Raw genomic sequence first — 25361 nt, forward strand, 5'->3', positions numbered from 1 at the left:
CCTTTCCCTCTTAATAGTCCGTAATCTCTGTTACCCTTCCTCTCCATAGTCCGTACTCTCTGTCACCCTTCCTCTCTTTAGTCCGTACCCTCTGTCACCCTCCCTCTCTATAGTCCGTACCCTCTGTCACCCTCCCTCTCTATAGTCCGTACCCTCTGTCACCCTTCCTCTCCATAGTCCGTACCCTCTGTCACCCTCTCCTCCATAGTCTATACCCTCTGTCACCCTCCCTCTCTATAGTCCATACCCTCAGTCACCCTCACTCTCTATAGTCCGTACCCTCTGTCACCCTTCCTCTCCATAGTCCGTACCCTCTGTCACCCTTCCTCTCCATAGTCTGTACCCTCTGTCACCCTTCCTCTCCATAGCCCCTACCACTCTGTCACCCTCCCTCTTCATAGTCAGTACCGTCTGTCACACATTTTCCCTCAATAGCGCTTCCCCCTCTGTCACACCCGTACTTCCATCGCCCTTCCCCCTTTGTCACACTCTCCCCTCCATAACCTCTACCTCTATGTCACTCATCCTCCCGTAACCTCTACCTCTATGTCACTCATCCTCCCCATAGCCTCTACCTCTATGTCACACTTTCCCTCCATCGCCCTTCCCCCTTTGTCACACTTAGTGTTGGGAATCGGATGTGATTTCATAATCGATTAATCGGGATAATCGGATAGGCCCTTCCGATCGATTATCGATTATAATTGGATAATATGTAAATCAGAGGAATTTATTAAATGTATTACGAATATTTGAAAAAATGTATTGTGAATTAATTCATGATTAAAAGTTTAAAACAATATTAACAAGTTTCCAATGAACATACCAGATTAATAGAAATAAAAGAAGTCATACGAGACGTTGTTGTTATTATTTCCCATCCACAATCTGTATAATACTCTCATTAATTGGTACAGAAATCCAGTATTAGAAACATGTCAACGTAATCCAAAACTAAAGCCACTGTTGTAACATAACAGACCAGTCAGTATGTAACTTTTGGTTTCGTTTACTTTAACATGAATATCACCGGCAAACGTTGAAATTCAAATTGAAACAAGTCACTTGATACGCCATCATACGGGAGAAAAAAAATCAACTTATCTTTATTAGCATACGACTACCAGCGAAGGCGACAAACTGCCACCTTCATATCGAGGTTTTCTTTATTTGGAGGCCCTTTTTTAATTTTCCAAATCCAAAATATTTCCATACTAAAGGTACTCGCGTCTGGGTGGTTGAATAATTCCGCCTCATGTGGCCTCAGACCACAATTAATTTCCCTCTTTGTTCTACCAAAGAAAAATCGAAATTAAAATATTTCAGAAGTTTGCAAAAAATCTGGCTTTCACATCACGTGTAGAACTATTCAAGCTGAACATACAGTGAGCTGGAAAGTACCCCATGACCGGCATTTAACAAAGTTATTTATATTTAAGTGTAACCACCGTAATATATTGTAGGAAAATCCGGAAAATCACAAAATATTACTACTCAAGCCTTATAACTCCCCGTGTCCTGCCTCACAAACAAACATGGAAATGGTGTCAAAACAAAATTCTGCCACTAGATTAAATATTGCACTATAAATCTATGCTAAAATTATGTCCATATCTGTAACAGCTAAGTCAGGAAAAAATATTTAGCAACAGTCCTGAAATTTCAATATGTACTACATTCGTGTACAACGACCCGGAAGTATAATTGTGGTCTGAGGCCATGTGTCACCGTCTCAAGTGCCTCCATTTTGTTCAAGCGTATGAGTCAAACAGACGCTTTATAACTGTATATAATTTGAGTGCGTGAAGCGTTTTCGTGACCGGAACAGTGACTAACACAGAAACCAACACAGGGCACTTATTCCGGAAACGCCGCACTTTTTACGGGAGATATTTTCAATGGAAATTTCACTAATCGATTATGAATTTAACAATCGATTGTCGCTGTATTTTGTTAATTTCGATTAATTTTCGATTATAATCGATAATCGGCCCACCATTAGTCACACTCTCCCCTCCATAGCCTCTACCTCTATGTCACTCATCCTCCCCATAGCCTCTACCTCTATGTCACTCATCCTCCCCATAGCCTCTACCTCTATGTCACTCATCCTCCCCATAGCCTCTACCTCTATGTCACTCATCCTCCCCATAGCCTCTACCTCTATGTCACACCTTCCCTCCATAGCCTCTACCTCTATGTCACACCTTCCCTCCATAGCCTCTACCTCTATGTCACTCATCCTCCCCATAGCCTCTACCTCTATGTCACTCATCCTCCCCATAGCCTCTACCTCTATGTCACTCATCCTCTCCATAGCCTCTACCTCTGTGTCACTCATCCTCCCCATAGCCTCTACCACTATGTCACTCATCCTCCCCATAACCTCTACCTCTATGTCACTCATCCTCCCCATAGCCTCTACCTCTATGTCACACCTTCCCTCCATAGCCTCTACCTCTATGTCACACCTTCCCTCCATAGCCTCTACCTCTATGTCACTCATCCTCCCCATAGCCTCTACCTCTATGTCACTCATCCTCCCCATAGCCTCTACCTCTATGTCACTCATCCTCTCCATAGCCTCTACCTCTGTGTCACTCATCCTCCCCATAGCCTCTACCACTATGTCACTCATCCTCCCCATAGCCTCTACCTCTATGTCACTCATCCTCCCCATAGCCTCTACCTCTATGTCACTCATCCTTCCCACAGCCTCTACCTCTATGTCACTCACCCTCCCCATAGCCTCTACCTTTATGTCACTCATCCTCCCCACAGCCTCTACCTCTGTGTCACTCATCCTCCCCACAGCCTCTACCTCTATGTCACTCATCCTCCCCACAGCCTCTACCTCTGTGTCACTCATCCTCCCCACAGCCTCTACCTCTATGTCACTCATCCTCCCCATAGCCTCTACCTCTATGTCACACCTTCCCTCCATAGCCTCTACCTCTATGTCACACCTTCCCTCCATAGCCTCTACCTCTTTATTATACCTCAGACTTGTATCACAGCTTCTGATTAGTGAAAACCATGTCACGTGATTAAAAACATTCGTTATGTCACCCTCTCGTGAGCCCTCCAAAATCGTTATGTCACCCTCTCGTGAGCCCCAACTCGGAACTCTCTTCCGTAACGTCTTCAAAAGTAGTCGAATCAGAGAAGTTCCGAGTATTCTGCTTGACAACAACAATGGCTGCCGGCGGACGCTATCGTCTGCCAACAGAGGAGGAATTGGCGAAATTATTGCAAGAAAAGGATTCTAAAAACACCAAAAGGGTCATCAATGTGGCCGTGGATTCCTTTAGACATTTCCTATCTGCAACAGGTAGGCCTAGACCAAAGGATTGTGAAAACTTCGACGTCCATACATTGAAAGTTCAATTGGGAGAATTTTATGCCGGGTCCAGAAAGACGATGGGGTACCTCTTAAAAACTTTTCTTAAAAACTGTTGATAGTAATAAATAAACTTATTGATACCAAAATTAATTCACTTATGTTTTTTTCGGTATAATAAAACAATTACTGCCCTTGTTCCGAGTTGACATGAATATTTGCCCACCCTTGAGGTGTCATGTCACCCTCGGGCTAGGCCCTCGGGTGACATGACACCTCTCGGGTGGTCAAATATTCATGTCAACCCGGAACAAGGGCAATAATTGTATAATGTCACTCATCCTCCCCATAGCCTCTACCTCTATGTCACTCATCCTCCCCATAGCCTCTACCTCTATGTCACTCATCCTCCCCATAGCCTCTACCTCTATGTCACTCATCCTCCCCACAGCCTCTACCTCTATGTCACTCATACTCCCCACAGCCTCTACCTCTATGTCACTCATCCTCCCTATAGCCTCTACCTCTATGTCACTCATCCTCCCCATAACCTCTACCTCTATGTCACTCATCCTCCCCATAGCCTCTACCTCTATGTCACTCATCCTCCCCATAGCCTCTACCTCTATGTCACTCATCCTCCCCATAGCCTCTACCTCTATGTCACTCATCCTCCCAAAGCCTCTACCTCTATGTCACACCTTCCCTCCATAGCCTCTACACCTCTGTCACACTTCCCTTAAATAGCCCCTACACCTCTGCCACACTTCCCCTCCAAAGCCCCTACACCTCTGCCACACTTCCCCTCCAAAGCCTCTATCTACCTTTCTGTCACACTTCCCCTCCAAAGCCTCTATCTACCTTTCTGTCACACTTCCCCTCCAAAGCCTCTATTTACCTTTCTGTCACACTTCCCCTCCAAAGCCTCTATCTACCCTTCTGTCACACTTCCCCTCCAAAGCCTCTATCTACCCTTCTGTCACACTTCCCCTCCAAAGCCTCTATCTACCCTTCTGTCACACCTTCCCCTCCAAAGCCTCTATCTACCCTTCTGTCACACCTTCCCCTCCAAAGCCTCTATCTACCCTTCTGTCACACTTCCCCTCCAAAGCCTCTATCTACCCTTCTGTCACACTTCCCCTCCAAAGCCTCTATTTACCTTTCTGTCACACTTCCCCTCCAAAGCCTCTATCTACCCTTCTGTCACACTTCCCCTCCAAAGCCTCTATCTACCCTTCTGTCACAACTTCCCCTCCAAAGCCTCTATCTACCCTTCTGTCACACCTTCCCCTCCAAAGCCTCTATCTACCCTTCTGTCACATCTTCCCCTCCAAAGCCCCTACACATCTGTCATTCCTTTCCCTACATAGCCATTACCACTATTTCACACTTCCCATTTGTCACCCCTCCCCTCCATATAATCCCAATCTCTCTACCACACCTTTCCCTTTCATAGCCTTTTCCCATCTAGGACTATCCTCGCAAATACGTGGTGTGTAATCTGTGGGTGCCATCAAATGACCAATTTAAATACTTCTTCAAATGAGTTACTCTTTTTATATCCGGCAGTCCAATTGTGTAACTCTGAATAGCAATACAACTTGTATAAAGGAGGTGAAGAAATCTACTTGCCGGATGTCCCAGCAACCAAAACTTGAGTTCGGGCAAGCAAAAAATGTTTCTACACTTGCCATGGATAAATATGATATTTCTATCTCTAACATAGGAATTTACACTTGAAATTTTTGAGGTGGGAAAAGTTGGTCACTGGTGGACCATTTGTGAAAATGAAATAATTTAAGAAAGCGGTTACTTGCAGTTATACTTGAATAGCTATTCTTAATAGGCAAAGGTTAGATTTATTTAAACTGTAAAACGTTCTTTGTTTATCAAAACAGGAAGGTTTTTTTTTTTTTTTTTTTTGTCTTTTAGTGTTTTCTGTGTATTTAGGTTGATGGGGGGTAAATCATGCTGCCAGATTTGTGTGACTAATATTCAGAGAGAAATTTGGACTGGAATTAAGGAATTAAGAACAAATTAAGAAAAAATCAAGAAAAAATTACAAAACATTACTGCAATTCAAATGAGGATACATGTTCTTTACTTTCAAATTATGGATGACTATATCACAATACTGGGTGACTATATCACAATACGTGGTGACTTTATCACAATACTCTGTGATTATATTGCAATACTCGGTGACTATATCACAATACTGGGTGACTTTATCACAATACTGGGTGACTTTATCACAATACTGGGTGACTATATCACTATACTGGGTGACTATATCACAATACTGCGTGACTATATCACAATACAGGGTGACCATATCACAATACGTGGTGACTTTATCACAATACTGGGTGACTATATCACAATACAGGGTGACTATATCACTATACTGGGTGACCATATCACAATACTCGGTGACTATATCACAATACTGGGTGACTATATCACAATACTGGGTGAATATATCACAATACCGGGTGACTATATCACAATACTGGGTGACTATATCACAATACTGGGTGACTAAATCACAATACTGGGTGACTATATCAGAATGCTGGGTGACGTTATCACAATACTGGGTGACTATATAACAATACTTGGTGAACATATCACAATACTGGGTGACTATATCACAATACTGGATGACTATCACAATACAGGGTGACTATATCACAATACTGGGTGAATATATCACAATACTGGGTGACTATATCACAATACTGGGTGAATATATCACAATACATGGTGACCATATCACAATACGTGGTGACTATATCACAATACTGGGTGACTATATCACAATACTGGGTGACTATACACAATACTCGGTGACTATATCACAATACTGGGTGACTATACACAATACTGGGTGACTATATCACAATACAGGGTGACTTTATCACAATACTTGGTGACTATATCACAATACTGGGTGACTATACACAATACTTGGTGAACATATCACAATACTGGGTGACTATATCACAATACTGGATGACTATATCACAATACTGGGTGACTAAATCACAATACTGGGTGACTATATCAGAATACGGGGTGACTATATCACAATACTGGGTGACTAAATCACAATACTGGGTGACTATATCACAATACAGGGTGACTTTATCACAATACTGGGGGACTATATCACAATACTGGGTGACTATATCAGAATGCTGGGTGACTTTATCACAATACTGGGTGACTATATAACAATACTTGGTGAACATATCACAATACTGCGTGATTATATCACGATACTGTGTGATTATATCACAATACGGGGTTACTATATAACAATACTGGGTGACTATATCACAATACTGGGTGACTATATCACAATACTGGGTGACTATATCACAATACTGGGTGATTATATAACAATTCGTGGTGACCATATCACAATACTGTGTGACTATATCACAATACCATGTGACTATATCACAATACTGGCCGGGTGACTATAAAATAATGCTGATGACTATAACACTAATAGGGTGTATGCTACAATATTTTTATTATCTTTAACTATTTCCGTACTTTGTGTTCTTTCCGGATTCCGTACCGGAAGTAGTTATTAGGCTCGCCCCCGGAAGCTTAAACAAAATGACAGACTACATGTGCATTTTGGTGTGTTGTTATTTTCATATAGAAACAGAAAGGATAGTGTTATCTTTGTACATGATTAAGAAATATTTAACAAAATAATATCTAGATCAGATTTATCACTCTGAAACGTCCTAGACTCTGATATCTAAAATGCAAATGTAGCAAGCCGCCATATTGTTTACATTAAGAACAATGAACATATTGAGAAAAAATCAACTATTACTCTACCGAAAAAACACGGAAAACAATCGAAATAAAAATTATTTAACAACCAAAGTGTTTGTTTCAAAAGCTTTGAGCACATTTATAAATCATTGCATTTGGTAATTGTATTTATCGGTTGATGCTGTCAACAAATCAACACTTTAAAAACGTCAACTTAGTCTGTCGACTATAGTCGACAACGGGAAAGAGGGAGCACATTTTTATGTCGACTATAGTCGACAACGGTACTGAACTAGTTAAAGTCATATGACTATATTCAGGTCCTTCTGTGCCTCTTGTTAGGTCATTTCACCCGAAGGATCGTATAATGATCAATCTTGAATAAAAAATAAATAATACAATCCCTCTTTTTTCCAGCTTTGTGATCCTGTCTTCTTCCAGCCTGCCCCAGTTTCAAAATGGCCAGCAATTATTGCTCAAGTACTGAAACCACAAATTTTGCGAGACTGTCTCGACTTATTGTTGATGTCTGTTGTGATGTTCTAAGGGCTGTGCTGAAAGCAAAAATACCTCCTCCTGGACTTAATGCCATTCTCCAGAGTCAAAGGGTCCATCTTACTAGAAGTCTCGAATACCGCCAACAGCAGCTCCTGTTCCCACCAGGTGGAGTGTTTAACGGTACCCTGGAGGATTTAGACTTCTCCCTTATATACAGACTAATCCGTAACCTCCAGGGTATCAACATTCCACCTCATACAAAGGGTTGGGGCAAGTCACCATACAAGACAGACCGGTCCCTAGCAGCTAATATTGACCGGTTGAGAATCCTACGGAATGAAGCTCATGGACACCTCCCGACAGCATCACTTTCTGATACAGACTTACAGGATAAGTGGGACTTTATCCGCCAGATTATCTTTGAGATAGAACAAGGTGCTCTGACAGGAAATACATACGTGACAGCAGTGGACAACCTGTTGACCGTGACCATGGACCCTGATACAGAGGATGAGTATATAGAGAAACTGAGGAAACAAGACGATTTTGAGGCCGTTGTTGAGGACATTAAAGGTAAGATTTATGTCATTTGTCCTCTACCGGTCAAACCAGAGTGAACTATAGTTTTCATCATACGTACGTACGTAGCACCAATATGTGTCAGCTCCCTAGGGCTTCATTCCCTTTGATGAAACTTCACGCAAACACAAAACTTTAAGGTCACCATTTCTATTTTAGGAGGTGCGGGGGGGGGGGGGGGGGGGGGGGGGGGGGGGGGGGGCAGTAGGGGACATATATTGCTTAAGTAATATCCAGTATGCTTGGTTATCCCCGACTTTTTACTGGTAGCGATAGAAACAACACTGTACTGTAAAGAATGAATGGACTAGCTGTGAGGTGGAGAATTGGTTTCAACATTTGATCTGTTTTAACTCGTCAGGAGTGAGACATACATGTAAAAGTGCCATCATTTAAGTAGATACTTGATTTAGTCGAGTCAGTATTAGTTGAACTCACTAGTTGTGAGACTGATCGTGAAAACTAAATGGCCGATAGGTGGCTGTCTTAGACTTTTAGCCCACCATCATCAGATGGTGGGCTATTCAAATCGCCGTGCGTCCGTGGTTCGTCCGTCCCTCCGTCCGTCCCTCCGTCCGTCCCTCCGTCCGTCCGTAAACAATTCTTCTTATCGCTATTTTTAGCTCACCTGCCCGAAGGGCAAGTGAGCTTATGCCGTGGCGCGGCGTCCGGCGTCCGTCCGTCGTCCGTCCGGCGTCAACTTTTCCATTCAAGCAACTTCTTCTCAATAACCAAAAGGCCCAGAGACCTAATATTGGGCCTGCAGCATGCTGGGGTAAAGGGCTACCAAGTTTGTTCAAATGAATAACGTTGACCTTCATTCAAGGTCACAGGGGTCAAAAAGGCTAAAATCTTTAAACGACTTCTTCTCAATAACCAAGAGTCCCAGGGAGTTGATATTGGGTCTGTGGCATGCTGGGGTGAAGGGCTACCAAGTTTGTTCAAATGAATGACCTTGACTTTCATTCAAGGTCACAGGAGTCAAAAAGGCTAAAATCTTTAAACGACTTCTTCTCAATAACCAAGAGTCCCAGGGAGTTGATATTGGGTCTGTAGCATGCTGGGGTAAAGGGCTACCAAGTTTGTTCAAATGAATGACCTTGACTTTCATTCAAGGTCACAGGAGTCAAAAAGGCTAAAATCTTGAAATGACTTCTTCTCAATAACCAACAGTCCCAGAGACCTCATATTTGGCCTGTAGCATGCTGGGGTAAAGGGCTACCAAGTTTGTTCAAATGAATGACCTTAACCTTCATTCAAGGTCACAGGAGTCAAAAAGGCTAAAATCTTTAAACAACTTCTTCTCAATAACCAAGATTCCCAGAGACCTAATATTTGGCCTGTAGCATGTTGGGGTGAAGGGCTCCCAAGTTTGTTCAAATGAATGACCTTGATCTTCATTCAAGGTCACAGGAGTCAAAAAGGCTAAAATCTTCAAACAACTTCTTCTAAATAACCAAGAGGCCCAGGGACTTGATATTGGGCCTGTAGCATGCTGGGGTGAAGGGCTACCAATTTTGTTAAAATAAATGACCTTGATCTACATTCAAGGTCACAAGGGTTAAATCGGCTTAAATCTGTAAACTGTAATTTTGCGATAGCCAAGAGCCTCCAAGACCTGATATTAGGCCAATAGAATGCTGGAATGAAGGACTAGAACATTTATGATATGAATAAAACTAGCTAACAATGATATTTGAATAAAGAGGTAATCAACATAGTATCTTTATAAATGACCTCAATCAACTTCAAAGTTGCTGTAGAGCTAGGTGAGCGATACAGGCCCATTGAGCCTCTTGTTAATTAATTTAATTGTATTGTTTGTACCTGTCTGTATACACTGTCTATATCTTCAGTGTGAACATTGCTGCTAGGGGTTCCAAATTGGGGAATTTGCAGCTGGCTAGCTTGGCTGTTTGCAGCACCCACTGTATATATCTTCAATGTGAACATTGCTGCTAGGGGTCCCAAATGGGGGGTGCTGTAGAACATTTCTTTGTTTAAGATAACTAGGCTTTTGGATTTTCTACTCTCTGATACTAGTTAGTTTTGATGAGAAAACCTGTTATCTTAATCTTTGCATGAAACTATAGTATTGCTGGTTTAGGGTCACAAAGCCCTATCTCCAGAGCTGCCCAGTTACCCAGTGTCTAGCTTTAATGTGTAAATATGGTAGATATCGGAAAACTTTTGATAATTTAAATCAAACTTTGTCTTTACCTTTCTCTATGTTGTGACTTGTGCAAATGAAAAGTAGGGATGATGATAGGACAACATCAACTGATGATAATTGCATGCTGACAGCAAATATTGCAAAATTAGGTCACTGTGACCTACTTTTTAGGTCATCTGACCCGAAGGGTTAGGATGACCTATAGTCGTCATGTTTCGTCCGTCGTCGTGCGCCGTGCGTAAACTTTTCCATTTCAAACATCTTCTCAAGTTCCACCAGTGGGATTGAGTTGAAACTTGACTGGAATGATCCTTAGATGGTCCTGACCAGGTGTTGTTATTTTTCGGGTCGGTCCGAAATCCAAGATGGCCGCCATAGATGCCATTTTGAAAACACATTTTAAACTTCTTATGTTCCACCAGTGCTATTGAGCTGAAACTTACCAGAAATGATCCTGCGATGGCCCTGACCAAGTGTTGTTATTTTTTCGGGTCGGTCCAAAATCCAAGACGGCCGCCATAGCCACCATCTTGAAAAACACATTTTAAACTTCTTCTCAAGTTCTACCAGTGGGATTGAGCTGAAACTTGACTGGAATGATCCTGACATGGCCCTGACCAAGTGTTGGTATTTTTCGGGTCGGTCCCAAATCCAAGATGGCCGCCATAGCCACCATCTTGAAAAACACATTTTAAACTTCTTCTCAAGTTCCACCAGTGCTATTGAGCTTAAACTTGCCTGAAATGATCCTGATATGATGCCGACCAAGTGTTTTTATTTTCCGGGCCGTTCCGAAATCCAAGATGTCCGCCGTGGCCGCCATTTTGAAAAACACATTTTAAACTTCTTCTCCAGTTCCACCAGTGCTATAAAGCTGAAACTTGCCTGAAATGATCCTGATATGATCCTGACCAAGTGTTGTTATTTTTCGGATCGGTCCGAAATCAAAGATGGCCGCCATAGCCGCCATCTTGAAAAACACATTTTAAACTTCTTCTCAAGTTTCACCAGTGCTATTGCGCTGGAACTTGCCTGAAATGATCCTGATATGATCCCGACCAAGTGTTGTTATTTTTCGGGTTGGTCCGTATTCCAAGATGGCCGATGAGGCCGCCATCTTGAAAAACACATTTTAACGTTCTTCTCCAGGTCCACCAGTGCTGTTAAGTGTTGTTATTTTTCGTTATTTTTTGGGTCGGTCTGAAATCCAAGATGGCCGCCATATCCGCCATCTTGAAAAACATGTTTTATACTTCTTCTCAATTTCCCCCAGTGCTATTGAGCTGAAACTTGCCTGAAATGCTCCTGATATTATCCTGACCAAGTGTTGTTATTTTTCGGGTTTGTCCGAAATCCAAGATGGCCGCCATAGGTGCCATCTTGAAAAACACATTTTAAACTTCTGAAGTTCCACCAGTGCTATTGAGCTGAAACTTGCCTGAAATGTTTGATTCCGACCAAGTGTTGGTATTTTTGGTTTGGTCTGTAATACAAGACGGCCGCCATGGCAGCCATCTTGAAAAACACATTTTAAACTTCTTCTCCAGTTCTATTGGTGCCATTGAGCTGGAAATGGGTGAGGATGTCAAGGAAGGCAAGCCAACATAGTATTGTTATTTTTTTGGCCTCGTAAAAACTTTGAAATGGCAGCAATGGTTGCCATTTTGTAACATGATTGCGCAATCATGGTTTTCCTGAACAACACCTATTTCAAACTTACCAGAAATGATCCTGAGATGGTCCTTACCAAGTGTTGTTATTTATTGGGTCAGCCAGAAATCCAAGATGGCCACCATGGTAGCCATCTTGAAAAAACATTTTAAACTTCTTCTCCAGTTCCACAGGTGCCATTGAGCTGGAAATTGTTGAGGATTTTAAGGAAGGAGGGCCAACAAAGTGTTGTTATTTTTGGGCCTCATAAAATTATTGACTTGGTAACCATGGCGGCCATTTTTGTAACATGGTTGTGCAATCATGGTTTTCCTGAACAATGCCTGTTTTAAACTTCTCAAATTCCACCAGTGGGATTCAGCTCTAACTTACCAGAAATGATCCTGAGATGGTCCTTACCAAGTGTTGTTATTTATTGGGTCGGTCAGAAATCCAAGATGGCCCCCATGGCCAACAGTGCCACTATATACTTGCTACAGAGAACACATACTACAATATTATAAGGTTTTCGATTTAGAGTCAGATAACCGTTAAGGCCCCTGAGCCTCTTGTTGTCTCTAATTTGTTTGATTTCGATTGGAATTCTTTCTAACTTGGTTAACATAATCAGCACGGGAAGACAGTTTGATGACATGCACATGTTGGCCCTGACTGACCCCCAGGGGCTAATGGGCTGGGCCAAAAAGGGTCAATTAAATTAACTGAAATATTTCAAATCTCAGGTGACCGTTGAAGTCCTTTTGGCCTCTTTTTGACTATTATTTGTTGAATTTCTATTGGAATTCATTCTAACTTGGTTCAAATTATCAGCATAGGATGACAGTTTGATGGTATGTACATGTTGGCCCTGGTTGACCCCCAGGGGCTGGTGGGCGGGGCCAAAAAGGGTCAAATTGACTGAAATTTCAAAAATCTTCTTCTCTACTCTAAGATATGGTAGAATCAAATACTCTTCATAGATGGAAGGGTCTTAAGGTGCTTTACCATAATTGTGAATTTCATGACCTCAGGTTTCATGTTTGCCCCTGGGGAGGGGGTAAACTTTACTATAGTTTATATCGGGAAATCACATTTTTAACAATTATTTGTTGGATTTGTATTGGAATTCATTCTAACTTGGTTAACATTATCAGCTTGAGATGACAGTTTGATGGTATGTACAAATTGGCCCTGGTTGACCCCAGGGGTTGATGGGCGGGGTCAAAAAGGGTCAAATTAACTGAAATTTAAAAAATCTTCTTCTTACAACCCAAATAAGGTAGAATTAAATACTCTTCACAGATGGAAGGGTCTTAAGGTGCTTTACCATAATTGTGAATTTCCTAGCCCTGGGGTCTCAAGTTTGCCCCATGGGAGGGGATAAACTTTACTATAGTTATAGGGAAATCACATTTTTGACTATCATTTGTTTTATTTGTTTTGAAATTAATTCTAAATTTGTTAACATTATCAGCATGGGATGACTGCTTATTGGTATGCACATGTTGGCCCTGACTGATCCCTTAGGCTGATGGGTCAGGCCAAAAAGTGTCATAATATTTCCAAAATCAGGTGACCGTTAAGGCCCATGGGCCTCTTGTATCTTCATTATTTAAGGTATCAATGTCATATTCAAAATCTATGAAATCAGTTTAATTTGTAAACTCAGAAGCAAAGGTAGATACGTATACCCAGACTATGAGGCAATACTATGTGTCAGGGTCAGAGGACACTCATGCTGAGTGTACATCTATGTGTACATGTACATACATGTATAAACAGCATTATAAATACTCTTTAGAATTGTGAGTCAATCGTGATCAATGGCGATTCAATCCATTAAAAAATACACTCTGAGAGATTGCTTGCGATTGGTAGGTTATATACATTATAGAGCACAGGGGCATGTTTAGTTCGATATTTGAAAAAAAAAAATTGTGTTTTTCCTCCAAGTGGCCAAGGACTGTGTTTTTTTGTGTATATGGTGACTAAATTAATGCCAGACATTCATCATGCGTTGGCCATTTTAAATATATCACTTCCAATTAAGTTCGTTTAGAAAACTTAATCCAGCTGAAATGGATCCTTTCAGAGAAAATGGATACAGGCTGATCAAATAATTGTTGTTGATTGGGATGTGCATTTGCAAATATTTAAAGAAAATATACTTGATTCATCAAATGACATTAATGACAAGATGATGAAGGTAACTTGTATTGTAATATAAGTATTGTTTATATTCTACAGCCAAACAGGGAACCATGGCAACAAACGTCAGTGATGTCAATGCAAGGAAAGAAACTATGGTAACCGGACAGGAAACCATGACAAAGGACATCAGTAATGATACAGCCAGGCTAGAAACCATAGCGACAGATATCATTGATGTCCCCACCAGGCTAGAAACCATAGCGACCAGACAGGAAACCATGACAATGGACATCAGTAATGATACAGCCAGGCAGGAAACCATAGTGACAGATATCATTGATGTCCCCAGCAGGCTAGAAACCATAGCGACCAGACAGGAATCCGTGGCAAATGATTTACAAATCATACAAGGTAAAATCTAGACAGGATGAATTTATTGATCATTTTTAGCTCACCTGGCCCTAATCGCAAGGGTCATTCAGCTTTTCCATAGCGCAGCATCTGTTGACTTATGTCTATCCATTGTTTGTGGTTCATTAACATTTTTGATGAAATTTAGAAACGTAGGAGCATTTTGGGCAAAGGAGATTTAATGTTGTATATAATAGTCCCGAACAAATAACTGGACATTTTGGGCAAAGGAGATTTAATGTTGTATATAATAGTCCCGAACAAATAACTGGACATTTTGGGCTAAGGAGATTTAATGTTGTATATAATAGTCCCGAACAAATAACTGGACATTTTGGGCAAAGGAGATTTAATGTTGTATATAATAGTCCCGAACAAATAACTGGACATTTTGGGCTAAGGAGATTTAATGTTGTATATAATAGTCCCGAACAAATAACTGGACATTTTGGGCTAAGGAGATTTAATGTTGTATATAATAGTCCCGAACAAATAACTGGACATTTTGGGCTAAGGAGATTTAATGTTGTATATAATAGTCCCGAACAAATAACTGGATTATGATGAAATTTGGTCTGGAGCATTATTTTGCATATGAGATCTATAATTGAGGGTGTGGCCGGGAGGTTGATGAAATCTAGTCTGGAACATCATTGGTCAATAGGTATTGTATATAGAGGTGTGGCTGGAGGGGCGAGACCCACCATGGGGAATATATCAAGAAATTTAATTCCTTCTGCATTTTATTAGGTCATCTGACCCGAAGGGTCAGGATGACCTATAGTCATCATGCTTCGTCCGTCGTCGTGCGCCGTGCGTCGTGCGTAAACTTTTCACATTTCAATCTTCTTCTCAAGTTCCACCAGTGGGATTAAGCTGAAACTTGCCTGAAATGATCCTGAGATGGTCCTGACCAAGTGTTGTTATTTTTTGGGTCAGTCTGAAATCCAAGATGGCCGCCATAGCCGCCATTTTGAAAACACATTTTAAACTTCTTCTCAAGTTCCACCAGTGCTGTTGGGCTGTAACTTACCAGAAATGATTCTGAGATGATCCTGACCAAGCGTTGTTATTCATTGGGTCGATCTGAAATCCAAGATGGCCGCCATAGCCGCCATCTTGAAAAACACATTTCAAACTTCTTCTAAAGTTCCACCAGTGCTATTGAGCTGAAACTAGCCTGAAATGATCCTTATATGATTGCGACCAAGTGTTGTTATTTTTCGGGTCGGTCCGAAATCCAAGATGGCCGCCATAGCCACCATCTTGAAAAACATATTTTAAACTTTTTCTCAAGTTCCACCAGTGTTGTTGGGCTGAAACTTGCCAGAAATGATCCTGAGATGATCCTGATCAAGTGTTGTTATTTTTCGGGTCGGTTCGAAATCCAAGATGGTCACCATAGCCGCCATCTTGAAAAACACATTTTACACTTCTCAAGTTCCACCAGTGCTATTGAGCTGAAGCTTGCCTGAAATGATCCTGATATGATCCCGACCAAGTGTTGTTATTTTTCGGGTCAGTTCGAAATCTAAGATGGCCGCCATATCTGCAATCTTAAAAAAACACATTTTAAACTTCTTCTCCAGTTCCACTGGTGCCATCGAGCTGGAAATTGGTGAGGATGTTAAGGGAGGAGGGCCAACAAAGTGTTTTTTTTTCGGCCTCGTAAAAACTTTGATATGGCAGCAATGATGGCCATTTTGTAACATGATTGCGCAATCAAGGTTTTCATGAACAACACCTATTTCAAACTTCTTCTCAAATTCCACCGGTGGGATTCAGCTCTTACTTACCAGAAATTATCCTTAGATTGTCCAGACCAAGTGTTATTATTTATTGGGTCGGTCAGAAATCCAAGATGGCCACCATGGCCAACAGTGCCACTATATACTTGCTACAGAGAATGCATACTACAATAATATAAGGGTTTTAATTTAGAATCAGGTGACCGTTAAGGCCCCTGGGCCTCTTGTTGTGATCGACTTTCGTGAAATTGACTAAAACTTCAAAAATCTTCTTCTCATGCAGCTCTCAGATATGGTAGAATCAAATGCTCTTCGTAGATAGAAAGGTCCTAATTATAAGTTTTTTCGCCATATCCCATCTCCTTCTTTCATTCTTTAGAAGTAAAGTACAGTTTCATTTGTTTTTGGGTGTTATCAGGGCAAAGATAATAAATTCAATACATTTTTTGAGACAGAATAACACATTTCAGAAGTATTTTTTGACACAAACGTAAGTTTGAGTCTATGTCAGCGCTTTTGAGGTGTAGCTGACAAAATCTACGATGCCCTCTGGCGGATACTGCCTTGGCCAATCTAACCGTTGCTTTACAGTAACTCCGTAATGCTATGCAGTAAATATTTGTAAATATCGTAAATATTCACGATAAAAAATGACATATAGTAAAGTTCAGCTATAAAAAAATTACCTTTTGTTTTGTTGACACAAACGTAGACACAAACGTAAGTTTGAGTCTATGTCAGCGCTTTTGAGGGCTCTGGCGGATACTGCTGTTGGCCAATCTAAACGTTGCTTTACAGTAATGTTATGCAGTAAATATTTGTTTAACTTCACGATAAAAAATGACATACAGTGAAGTTCAGCTATTAAAAAAAATCACCTTTTGTTTTGTTGTATTTTAGAAGCTGACAGGACAATGTGTTTTTTTTTGGCATCTTCGTTCGCTCTGACACAACTTCCACTGCCACTTCACAATCATATTCTATCGCAAAAAAAAATAGTCCCGTGACTTACGGAGTCAAATGCAACACTGCAGTTTCGTTAGATATATGACAAAACAACAGAACCTCACAAATAGATAGTTTTCAAAGTATTTAATTTAAGTATGTTCTGTCGATGATACGTAAGAACATTTTTCCGCGTTGAACGCATTAGATTTCACGCGGAATGATACAATCGACTTTTCGCTGGCGCCATATTGCTGCATAACTGTGACCCGGAAGAAAAATCTACTAACATCACGCTGAATTTTCATCATCGACATCTATGTGTTTTTTTTTCTTTGGTGGCATGTTACTGAATGGGTTATAATATTGATAAAGTTTCGTCGGAATATCGTTGTTATTTTGTACATTGAAAAATCACTCATCCAGCATCCGATTTTGTCCGCCATCTTTCAGTAATGTAAACAATAATAAAAGAAAGAGTAGGTGATCAAACCCAACTTTGAATGTCATTTTCTCACTGAAATATTAACTTGCATGTGATTGATGTAGTCTGCAGATGGTTAGATTATATAGATGTTTTTTTACGAAAGAAAAAAAGTTGTCTATTCATCATGACAATATCACAACAACGGCAGTCGAGTACCATACGCATGTTTGCAAATAAAAAGTTAAATAAATTCTCACTGAATAGGGTTTCGAAATGTCAAATGGACTTGTGAATATTAATATTGACTTCGGATCTATTGATTATATCCTACGTAATGCACATGAAGTTTTTCGTTTACAGAACGCGTACCGCATTAACGTGGCTGTCTGCATGCAGATGTAGACGTCACTGAAAATTTCATCTCTAATTATAGCGACTGATTCTTTTTTTCTAATATTCGTGATGGTTTAAAAAAAATAGAAAATGATCTATCATTATCATTTGAAATATTACATAACAGTCGAAGCATATTATAAAAAAGAAAGGGGTCTACGATGTACATCTACATAGACCTTTATTATGTTTGGTGGAGTTTTGAACGCTTCAGGGACGGTTAAAGGGCAGTAACTCTTTAGAAAACACCATTTTTCATGGAAATGTACTGATTGCTAAATTTAACCAGAAATATTTAAAGGCAGTGGAAATGTTATATTCCTACATCTGCGGTTTTTTCTGTCTTAAATCATTTCAGCTTCTGAATTAAATTAACCTTTAAACTAATGCACAGTATAGTATTGATAAATCAATGCAAATAATTTATTCTAACTTAGATTTATTATTATTATTTAATCTTTTTTTCTTTACAACACTAGTACATATTATTTGAGAAGAACAGCAAAAATTACTAAGTTCATTATTCTTCTAAACAACAAAAATTTGTAAAACTTTTTTGTGTTGTGCATATATCCTATTGTGAAATAACTTGGCATGACTAAAGATAATAGTATTGTCTTGATGGCTGTTACATACTATATCATAGGTTGAGTTAAATAATTATTTTCTTCTTGTCAATTATGGTAAATGGTGAAAACACATTTTTTTCATTTAAATTGTTAAGTCGGTTTAATGTTCAAATTCAGATTAATTTAATTAAAGCAACTATTAATAATGTACATATGTGTTAACTTTTCTGACAAAGTCTTCAAGTAACCTGATTATATTTGACAGAGAATCAAAATAAGTAATTTTGTTGTTAAGAATAGTGGGCTTAGCCATTTACAACTGTTTAGATTCTACTTAATAAGGTTTGATTTTTAACATTTTGGCAAATTTATCTTATCAATATCCAATTTAGTTTTAAAGATAAGCAGTACTTCCATTTTTATGAAAATAAAAATTACTTCAGTGTTCTAATAATTTAAACACATGAACAATTGAAAGAAATACATTTGTATGAAAAGCATTCATAATGGACTTTGAAGAATGCTACTACATGTACAGTTCATCCAGTTTGGGCATTCGAACTACATTTTCATCTGACAGATGCTGCAGATTAAAAAAAAACCTCTGATTTTGAAATCGATGATATCAATACATATAGCTACATTCACATCTCACTAACATTAATTAACATGATATATATACCATACATACATATATATATGTATCATGCAGTTACAGTTATGTATATGGTACATATACTATTGCGGAGAATATTTGATGCAATGTACATAAGTGAAAAACAAAATTCCACTTCAAATTGATTTGAACTGTACATGTGAATGAATGTGTTTTTGTTGTATAGATTATTTTTAGCTACACAGTATGGAGTGTAAACATATAACGTAGAGTGCTATATGAAAATCATGTTCACTCTAATGAGCGATTAAGAAACTGTCTCAAGTCTGAGCTGATATGAGCATGTAATTCTAAGTTTTGAATATAGTGCTTAGTTTAATGTGCCCGTCGTGATGGTATACCCTGCCCTGTCTACATCCGCATTCTATGCCTCCAGAGTCTGTTTATCAGACCCAGGTGTTTTTAACCCACCATCATCAGATGGTGGGCTATTCAAATCGCCCTGCGTCACTGGTCCGTCCGTCCCTCCATCCGTAAACAATTCTTGTTAACGCTATTTCTCAAAGTACTGAAGGGATCTTCTAAAATTTCATAGGTTTCTCTTGGTTTCTAGTTATGCATATTGCATTTTGAGACCAATCGGAAAACAATATGGCCGACAGGCAGCCATTTTAGGTTTTGACAATTGAAGTTTGTTATTGCTATTTCTCAGAAAGCACTGAATTGATCTTTCTCAAATTTCATATGTAGGTTCCTCTTGGTGCTAACATTAGTTATGCATATTGCATTTTGAGACCAATCGGAAAACAATAAGGCCGACAGGCAGCCATCTTGGATTTTGTCAATTGAAGTTTGTTATCACTATTTCTCAGAAAGTGTTGACGGGATCTTTTTCAAATTTCAAAAGTAGGTTCCCCTCGGTGCCTAGTTATGCATATTGCGTTTTGAGACTGATCGGAAAACAACATGGCCGACAGGCAGCCATCTTGGATTTGGACAATGGAAGTTTGTTATCGATATTTCTCAAAAAGTGCTGAAGGGATCTTTCTCAAATTTGATATGTAGGTTCCCCTTGGTGGGTGGTTATGCATATTGCATTTTTAGACCAATCGGAGAACAATATGGCCGACAGGCAGCCATCTTAGGTTTTGACAATTGAAGTTTGTTATTGCTATTTCTCAGAAAGCACTGAATTGATCTTTCTCAAATTTCATATGTAGGTTCCTCTTGGTGCTTACATTAGTTATGCATATTGCATTTTGAGACCAATCGGAAAACAATATGGCCGACAGGCAGCCATCTTGGATTTGGACAATTGAAGTTTGTTATCACTATTTCTCAGAAAGTGCTGAAGGGATCTTTCTCAAATTTTATTTGTAGGCTCCCCTCGGTGCCTAGTTATGGATATTGCATTTTGAGACTAATCGGAAAACAACATGGCCGACAGGCAGCCATATTGTATTTTGACAATTGAAGTTTGTTATCGCTATTTTACAGAAGGTACTGAAGGGATAGAACAATCTGCCACAAAATATCATTCAAAACCTTGAAATAACATCATTCAAACCAGGGCTCACACACACGATAAAATCCTAAAACAATCACACAAATGTTTTTAACCTGAGCTCTCTCTTATCTAAAAGCTGGTAGCTAGATGGGGCGCTACATCAAATGTATAAATATTTTTTCAAATGCTAATGATAATGATAATTTGTGAAGCGCTTATAGGCATGGGATCCTCAAAAGTTTGAAAAGAAAGGCCTCATTAATTTTACAGGTAATCTAGGACCTTCATATTACATCTACAACTACGTATACATTAACCCATTGAAGATGTCAAATAAGATTACCCGAGTACCTATTCTGATAATTAGCTGCCAAGACGCACTTGCAATCAAAAGTAGATATGAATTTCTTTTCTTTCCAATATTTTGTCCTAGTCCTAATCAGGTATTGGTGATGTTCCATACAAAGTTGACCATGTCCCCACTAAACAAAAGCAGTTAAAATAATTTGTTTTCGTTTGTGTCTTCAGTACTTTCAGTACTTTGATTTAATCTTTAAAAGCAGACAAGTTCGTCCGGTTTCTTCTTGATTATGACTTCTGCTTCCGTTTTAAAACTCGGAAAGTCGCTGAAAAAAGTCGCTTTTCAGCATTTGGGACACGGAAATGATGGTCGTTAGTCGCGTCTGACAGGTATTCGCTTAATTCAGGTCACTAGTATAGTAAATAACGGGAGGAAAAAATACAAGAAAGTCGTTTAATTCAGGTGGTCGCTAAAGCAGGTTTGACTGTATAAGGTCCTTTACAAAAGTGTGAATTCATGACCCTGGGATCTCATGTTTCTCCCTAGAGAGAAGCAAAATTTTACTATAGTTTATATAGGAAAAACACGTTTTTGACTGATTTGTTCCAATTGCCATTAAAATAATACATACTGGTTAGAATAATCAGTATGGGATGCATGTCTTTTGAATAGTATGTTCACATTGGCACTGACAAACCCTAGGGCAGGGACTACAAAACAACTAAGAGACTCCGAAACCTGATGTTGGACCTGTAGCAGGTTGGAGTTAAGGGCTAGCTACCAAGTGTAATCAAATAAATTTTAGGTCACAGGGGTCAAATAGGCTAAATCTTTAAAATATTTCTTCTTAATAACCAAGAGTCCTGATATTGGGCTTGTAGTATGATTGGGGGCGGGTTACCAAGTTTGTACGGCACGTAATTCAAAAATATCTAAACTTTAATCAAAATACTTGAAGAATAAATGGCCTATATTTATATCAAAGTTCAAAGGTTTCTTGTTTTTTCAGTGGTTAATACCTGTGAGATTAACCAGGTGTTGAAGAATTCCACAAGTGTTCATTTGACTATTAAACCAAAAAATCTGGTTCTTGGCGAAGGAGGCAGAATTATTGATGATGGAGGTATGTATACTGTAGTAGCATGAAATCATTAGGCATTAATTTTTTCAGGTCACCTGAGACAAAGTCTCAAGTGACCTATTCTAATCTCCTTTTGTCCGTCGTCGTCCGTCGTCCGTCGTGCGTCCGTAAACAATTTACATTTTCGACTTCTTCTCCAAAGCCCACAAACCAAATCCTATGAAATTTGGCAGGAAGCTTCTATGGCTAAAGGTCATCCAAAATTGTAAATTATATGGTCCCCACCCCCAAAGGGCCTGAGGGGTGGGGGCAAAAAGGGTCAAATTGACTAAAACTTCAAAAATCTTCTTCTCTGCTCTCAGATATGTTGGAATCAAACACTCTTCATAGATGGAAGGGTCTTAAGGTGTTTTACCAAAATTGTAAATTTCATGACCCAGGGGTTTCACGTTTGCCCCTGGGGAGGGGCTAAACTTTACTATAGTTTATATAGGGAAATCACATTTTGGACTTTAATTTGTTTTATTTCTATTGAAATTAATTCTAATTTTGTAAACATTGTCAGCATGTGATGACAGTTTGATGGCACATGTTGGCCCTGACTGACCCCTAGGGGCTGATAGGGGGGGGGGGGGGGCAAAATGGGTTAATTAAATAAACTGAAATATTTCAAATCTCAGGTGACCGTTAAGGCCCATTGGCCTCTTATTCATAAATGCCCTACTCTAGCCCACCTGAGGCCAGAGGGGAGGGGCCCGAAAGAGGAAATAGAAGCAAGCCGTTTAAATTGCTACTGCATGGTCATAAATGGATTTTGAACAAGTTTGGTCTGAAGCATCCTTTGCTGAAATGAAACCAAAAATTGTATGAGTGTGGACCTCATAGGTAAAACATAGTAAATTCTGTAAACTGCCTTTTCTGTAAAAATAAAACGATTGGGTCCATATTTATTCTGAAGCATCCTTGGGTGAAGAGAACCAATTTTGTTTAAATCCTTGGTCTGACCATGCCAGGGATCGGAGGGGCGGCGCATTAAAGGGTTTGGTCTATATTTGGTCCGAAGCATCCTTGCATGAAGGGGAACCTACTTTCTTTAAACAGCGGGCCAGGCCCTCACCTCCTCCTTACCCCTAGGGCTAACTATATGAGAATCAACACCTTCCTCAAGATGGCTTTATTTCCATACAATCAAAGGATGAAATGCAGACAAATCACATTTAAAATTTCTTTTCGAATTCCAGCTGTAAGATTCAGCTAAGACTTTCCTGAAATGATCCAGAGATAGTACTGACAAAGTGTTGGTAATCTCGGGACGGCTCAAAATCCAATATGGCCACTATGGCCGTCACCTTGAACAAACATTCAGACAGTAAACAGGATTAATGACACACTATGAAATCTTTCCAGAAAAATCAGATGACAATGGAAAGATATTGAAGTTGAAGGTAACTTTTTAGTTATATCCTACAGCTAAACAGGAAACCATGGCAACCTTGCATGACGCCATGGAAGCCGTGCAAGAAGTCGCAGAAGTTGTGAAATATATGGCAGATGGACAGGAAACTTTCAGAGCAAGACAGGATACCATGTCAGGCAGACAGGAAACCATGGCAAACGATTTACATATCCTACAAGGTAAAATCTAGAAGAAGTAAAGTTTTTCGTTTTACTGTTTAAGATCAAAGTATTCATGTCAGACTTTTGTATGTCTGTGAATACTTGACGGACGTTTATATGTCTGTCTATGCATGTCGGATGTTTGTATGTCTGTGAATACTTGACGGACATTTGCATCTCTGTCAATACATGTCAAATATTTGTATGTTTGTCAATATATGTCGGACATTAGACATTTGTATGTCTGTCAATACTTGTCCGACATTTGTATGTCTAATACTTGTCGGACGTTTGTATATGTCTGTCAATATATGACGAGCGTTTGTATGTCTGTCAATTCTTGTTGGACATTTGTATGTCTGTCAATCATTAAGGGATTCAAAATTGTACAATTGGTGGGGCTGACCCCCGGGGGACTGAGGGACGGGGTCAAAAGGGGTCAATTTGGCTAAATTGCTAAAAAGAATTAGTTGTCTGGAAGTAAGCAATGAATATCTGTCATATTTTACTGGTATCATCCCTATGGGGTAGGGGTTCAAAATTGTACAAATGGTGGGGCTGACCCCCTGAGTACCTAAGGTGCAGGGCCAAAAGGGATGCATTTGGCAATATTGATATTAATGAAATTTTTTATTTTTCAAGATTTTTTTCATAAATACAAAACATTTGAAACATATATGCAAACACATTCTCACACTTACACCCACAGTAACTATAATCCTTACTCATGATTCATCATCATCATCATCATCATCCTACTCCTCATCATCATCGGTTCATCATCATCATCATCATCATCATCGGTTCATCATCATCATCACCCTCATCACCATCGATTCATCATCATCATCATCAAAAGAATCTCACTTAATCATCATCATCATCTATCATGATATCATCATCCATACTTAAATCATTATCATTTTTTTCCTCACAATAAAACATCATCGTCCTTATCATCACACAAAAAACATCATCTTCATCACGATTATTTTAAGCTAATATCTATACTGACATCATTCTTGTCATCATCCTATTAAGAGAAATTATCCTTTTCATCGTAATTATCATCATTAACATCATCTTACATTGATCATTCAATCACAACAATTGAGTATCATCATCATCTTTACATTTTATTATCAAGTTCATTTTCATCATCATATGATGTGGAGTTAATCATAAAGAACTTGAACCACAGGCCTCACTTCTACTTACATCATTTACATATTAACACACATACATAACCTAGCTAACTTAAGTTTATACAGAGTGAGAAAGAAGCAGACAGACGCACCATCACACAGACACACAGACAAGACAGACAGACAGACAGACAGACAGACACAAACATAGACACAGACAGACGCACCATCACACAAGACAAACAGACACGCACAGACAGACGCATACTCGGACACACCATCACACAGAGAAAGCACACACACACACAGACAAACACGACAGAAGCATGGGAGAAAAGTTCTTTAAATGGTAAAAATAAAAAGTACAGAGCAACCCGCTTATTTGTGTAGCCCTTTTTCCATGACGAAATAT

At 39.5% G+C, this 25361-nt stretch overlaps 3 protein-coding genes across 8 annotated transcripts in view; 1 reads left to right on the forward strand and 2 right to left on the reverse strand.

The window, feature by feature from the left end:
• Positions 1 to 25361, reverse strand: part of LOC117314740 — a gene marked incomplete in the record, with an annotated part of 896274 nt that overhangs the window by 338353 nt on the left and 532560 nt on the right.
• The window catches only part of LOC117314739, a 439277-nt gene that overhangs the window by 4510 nt on the left and 409406 nt on the right, over positions 1 to 25361 (forward strand). For 2 of the 4 annotated variants that reach the window (XM_033868827.1, XM_033868828.1), the window contains exons 2-5: positions 7556 to 8209; positions 14286 to 14600; positions 22116 to 22229; positions 23658 to 23822. The exons of the other annotated variants lie outside the window; for them this stretch is intronic. In XM_033868827.1, the coding sequence (XP_033724718.1) occupies positions 7597 to 8209; positions 14286 to 14600; positions 22116 to 22229; positions 23658 to 23822 (1207 nt within the window). In that variant the 5' untranslated portion in view covers positions 7556 to 7596. The remainder of the gene's footprint in view (positions 1 to 7555; positions 8210 to 14285; positions 14601 to 22115; positions 22230 to 23657; positions 23823 to 25361) is intronic. 4 annotated transcript variants of the gene reach the window in all.
• LOC117314753 lies at positions 180 to 4062 on the reverse strand. Of its 3 annotated transcripts, none has more exons than XM_033868850.1 (6): positions 4029 to 4062; positions 3673 to 3996; positions 2954 to 2992; positions 2393 to 2689; positions 2009 to 2293; positions 180 to 455 (listed from the first exon to the last, which is right to left on the reverse strand). In XM_033868850.1, exons 1-6 carry the CDS (start codon positions 4050 to 4052, stop codon positions 450 to 452), a joined length of 975 nt encoding a protein of 324 aa, XP_033724741.1. In that variant the 5' UTR covers positions 4053 to 4062; the 3' UTR covers positions 180 to 449. The 3 variants fall into 3 exon arrangements, with proteins under 3 accessions (XP_033724741.1, XP_033724739.1, XP_033724740.1); XM_033868848.1 differs by lacking the exon at positions 180 to 455 and adding an exon at positions 498 to 575 and having other exon boundaries at positions 2030 to 2293; XM_033868849.1 differs by lacking the exon at positions 180 to 455 and adding an exon at positions 536 to 588.

Source organism: Pecten maximus, chromosome 16 (genome assembly GCF_902652985.1).
Source record: "Pecten maximus chromosome 16, xPecMax1.1, whole genome shotgun sequence".
Lineage (NCBI taxonomy): Eukaryota > Metazoa > Mollusca > Bivalvia > Pectinida > Pectinidae > Pecten > Pecten maximus.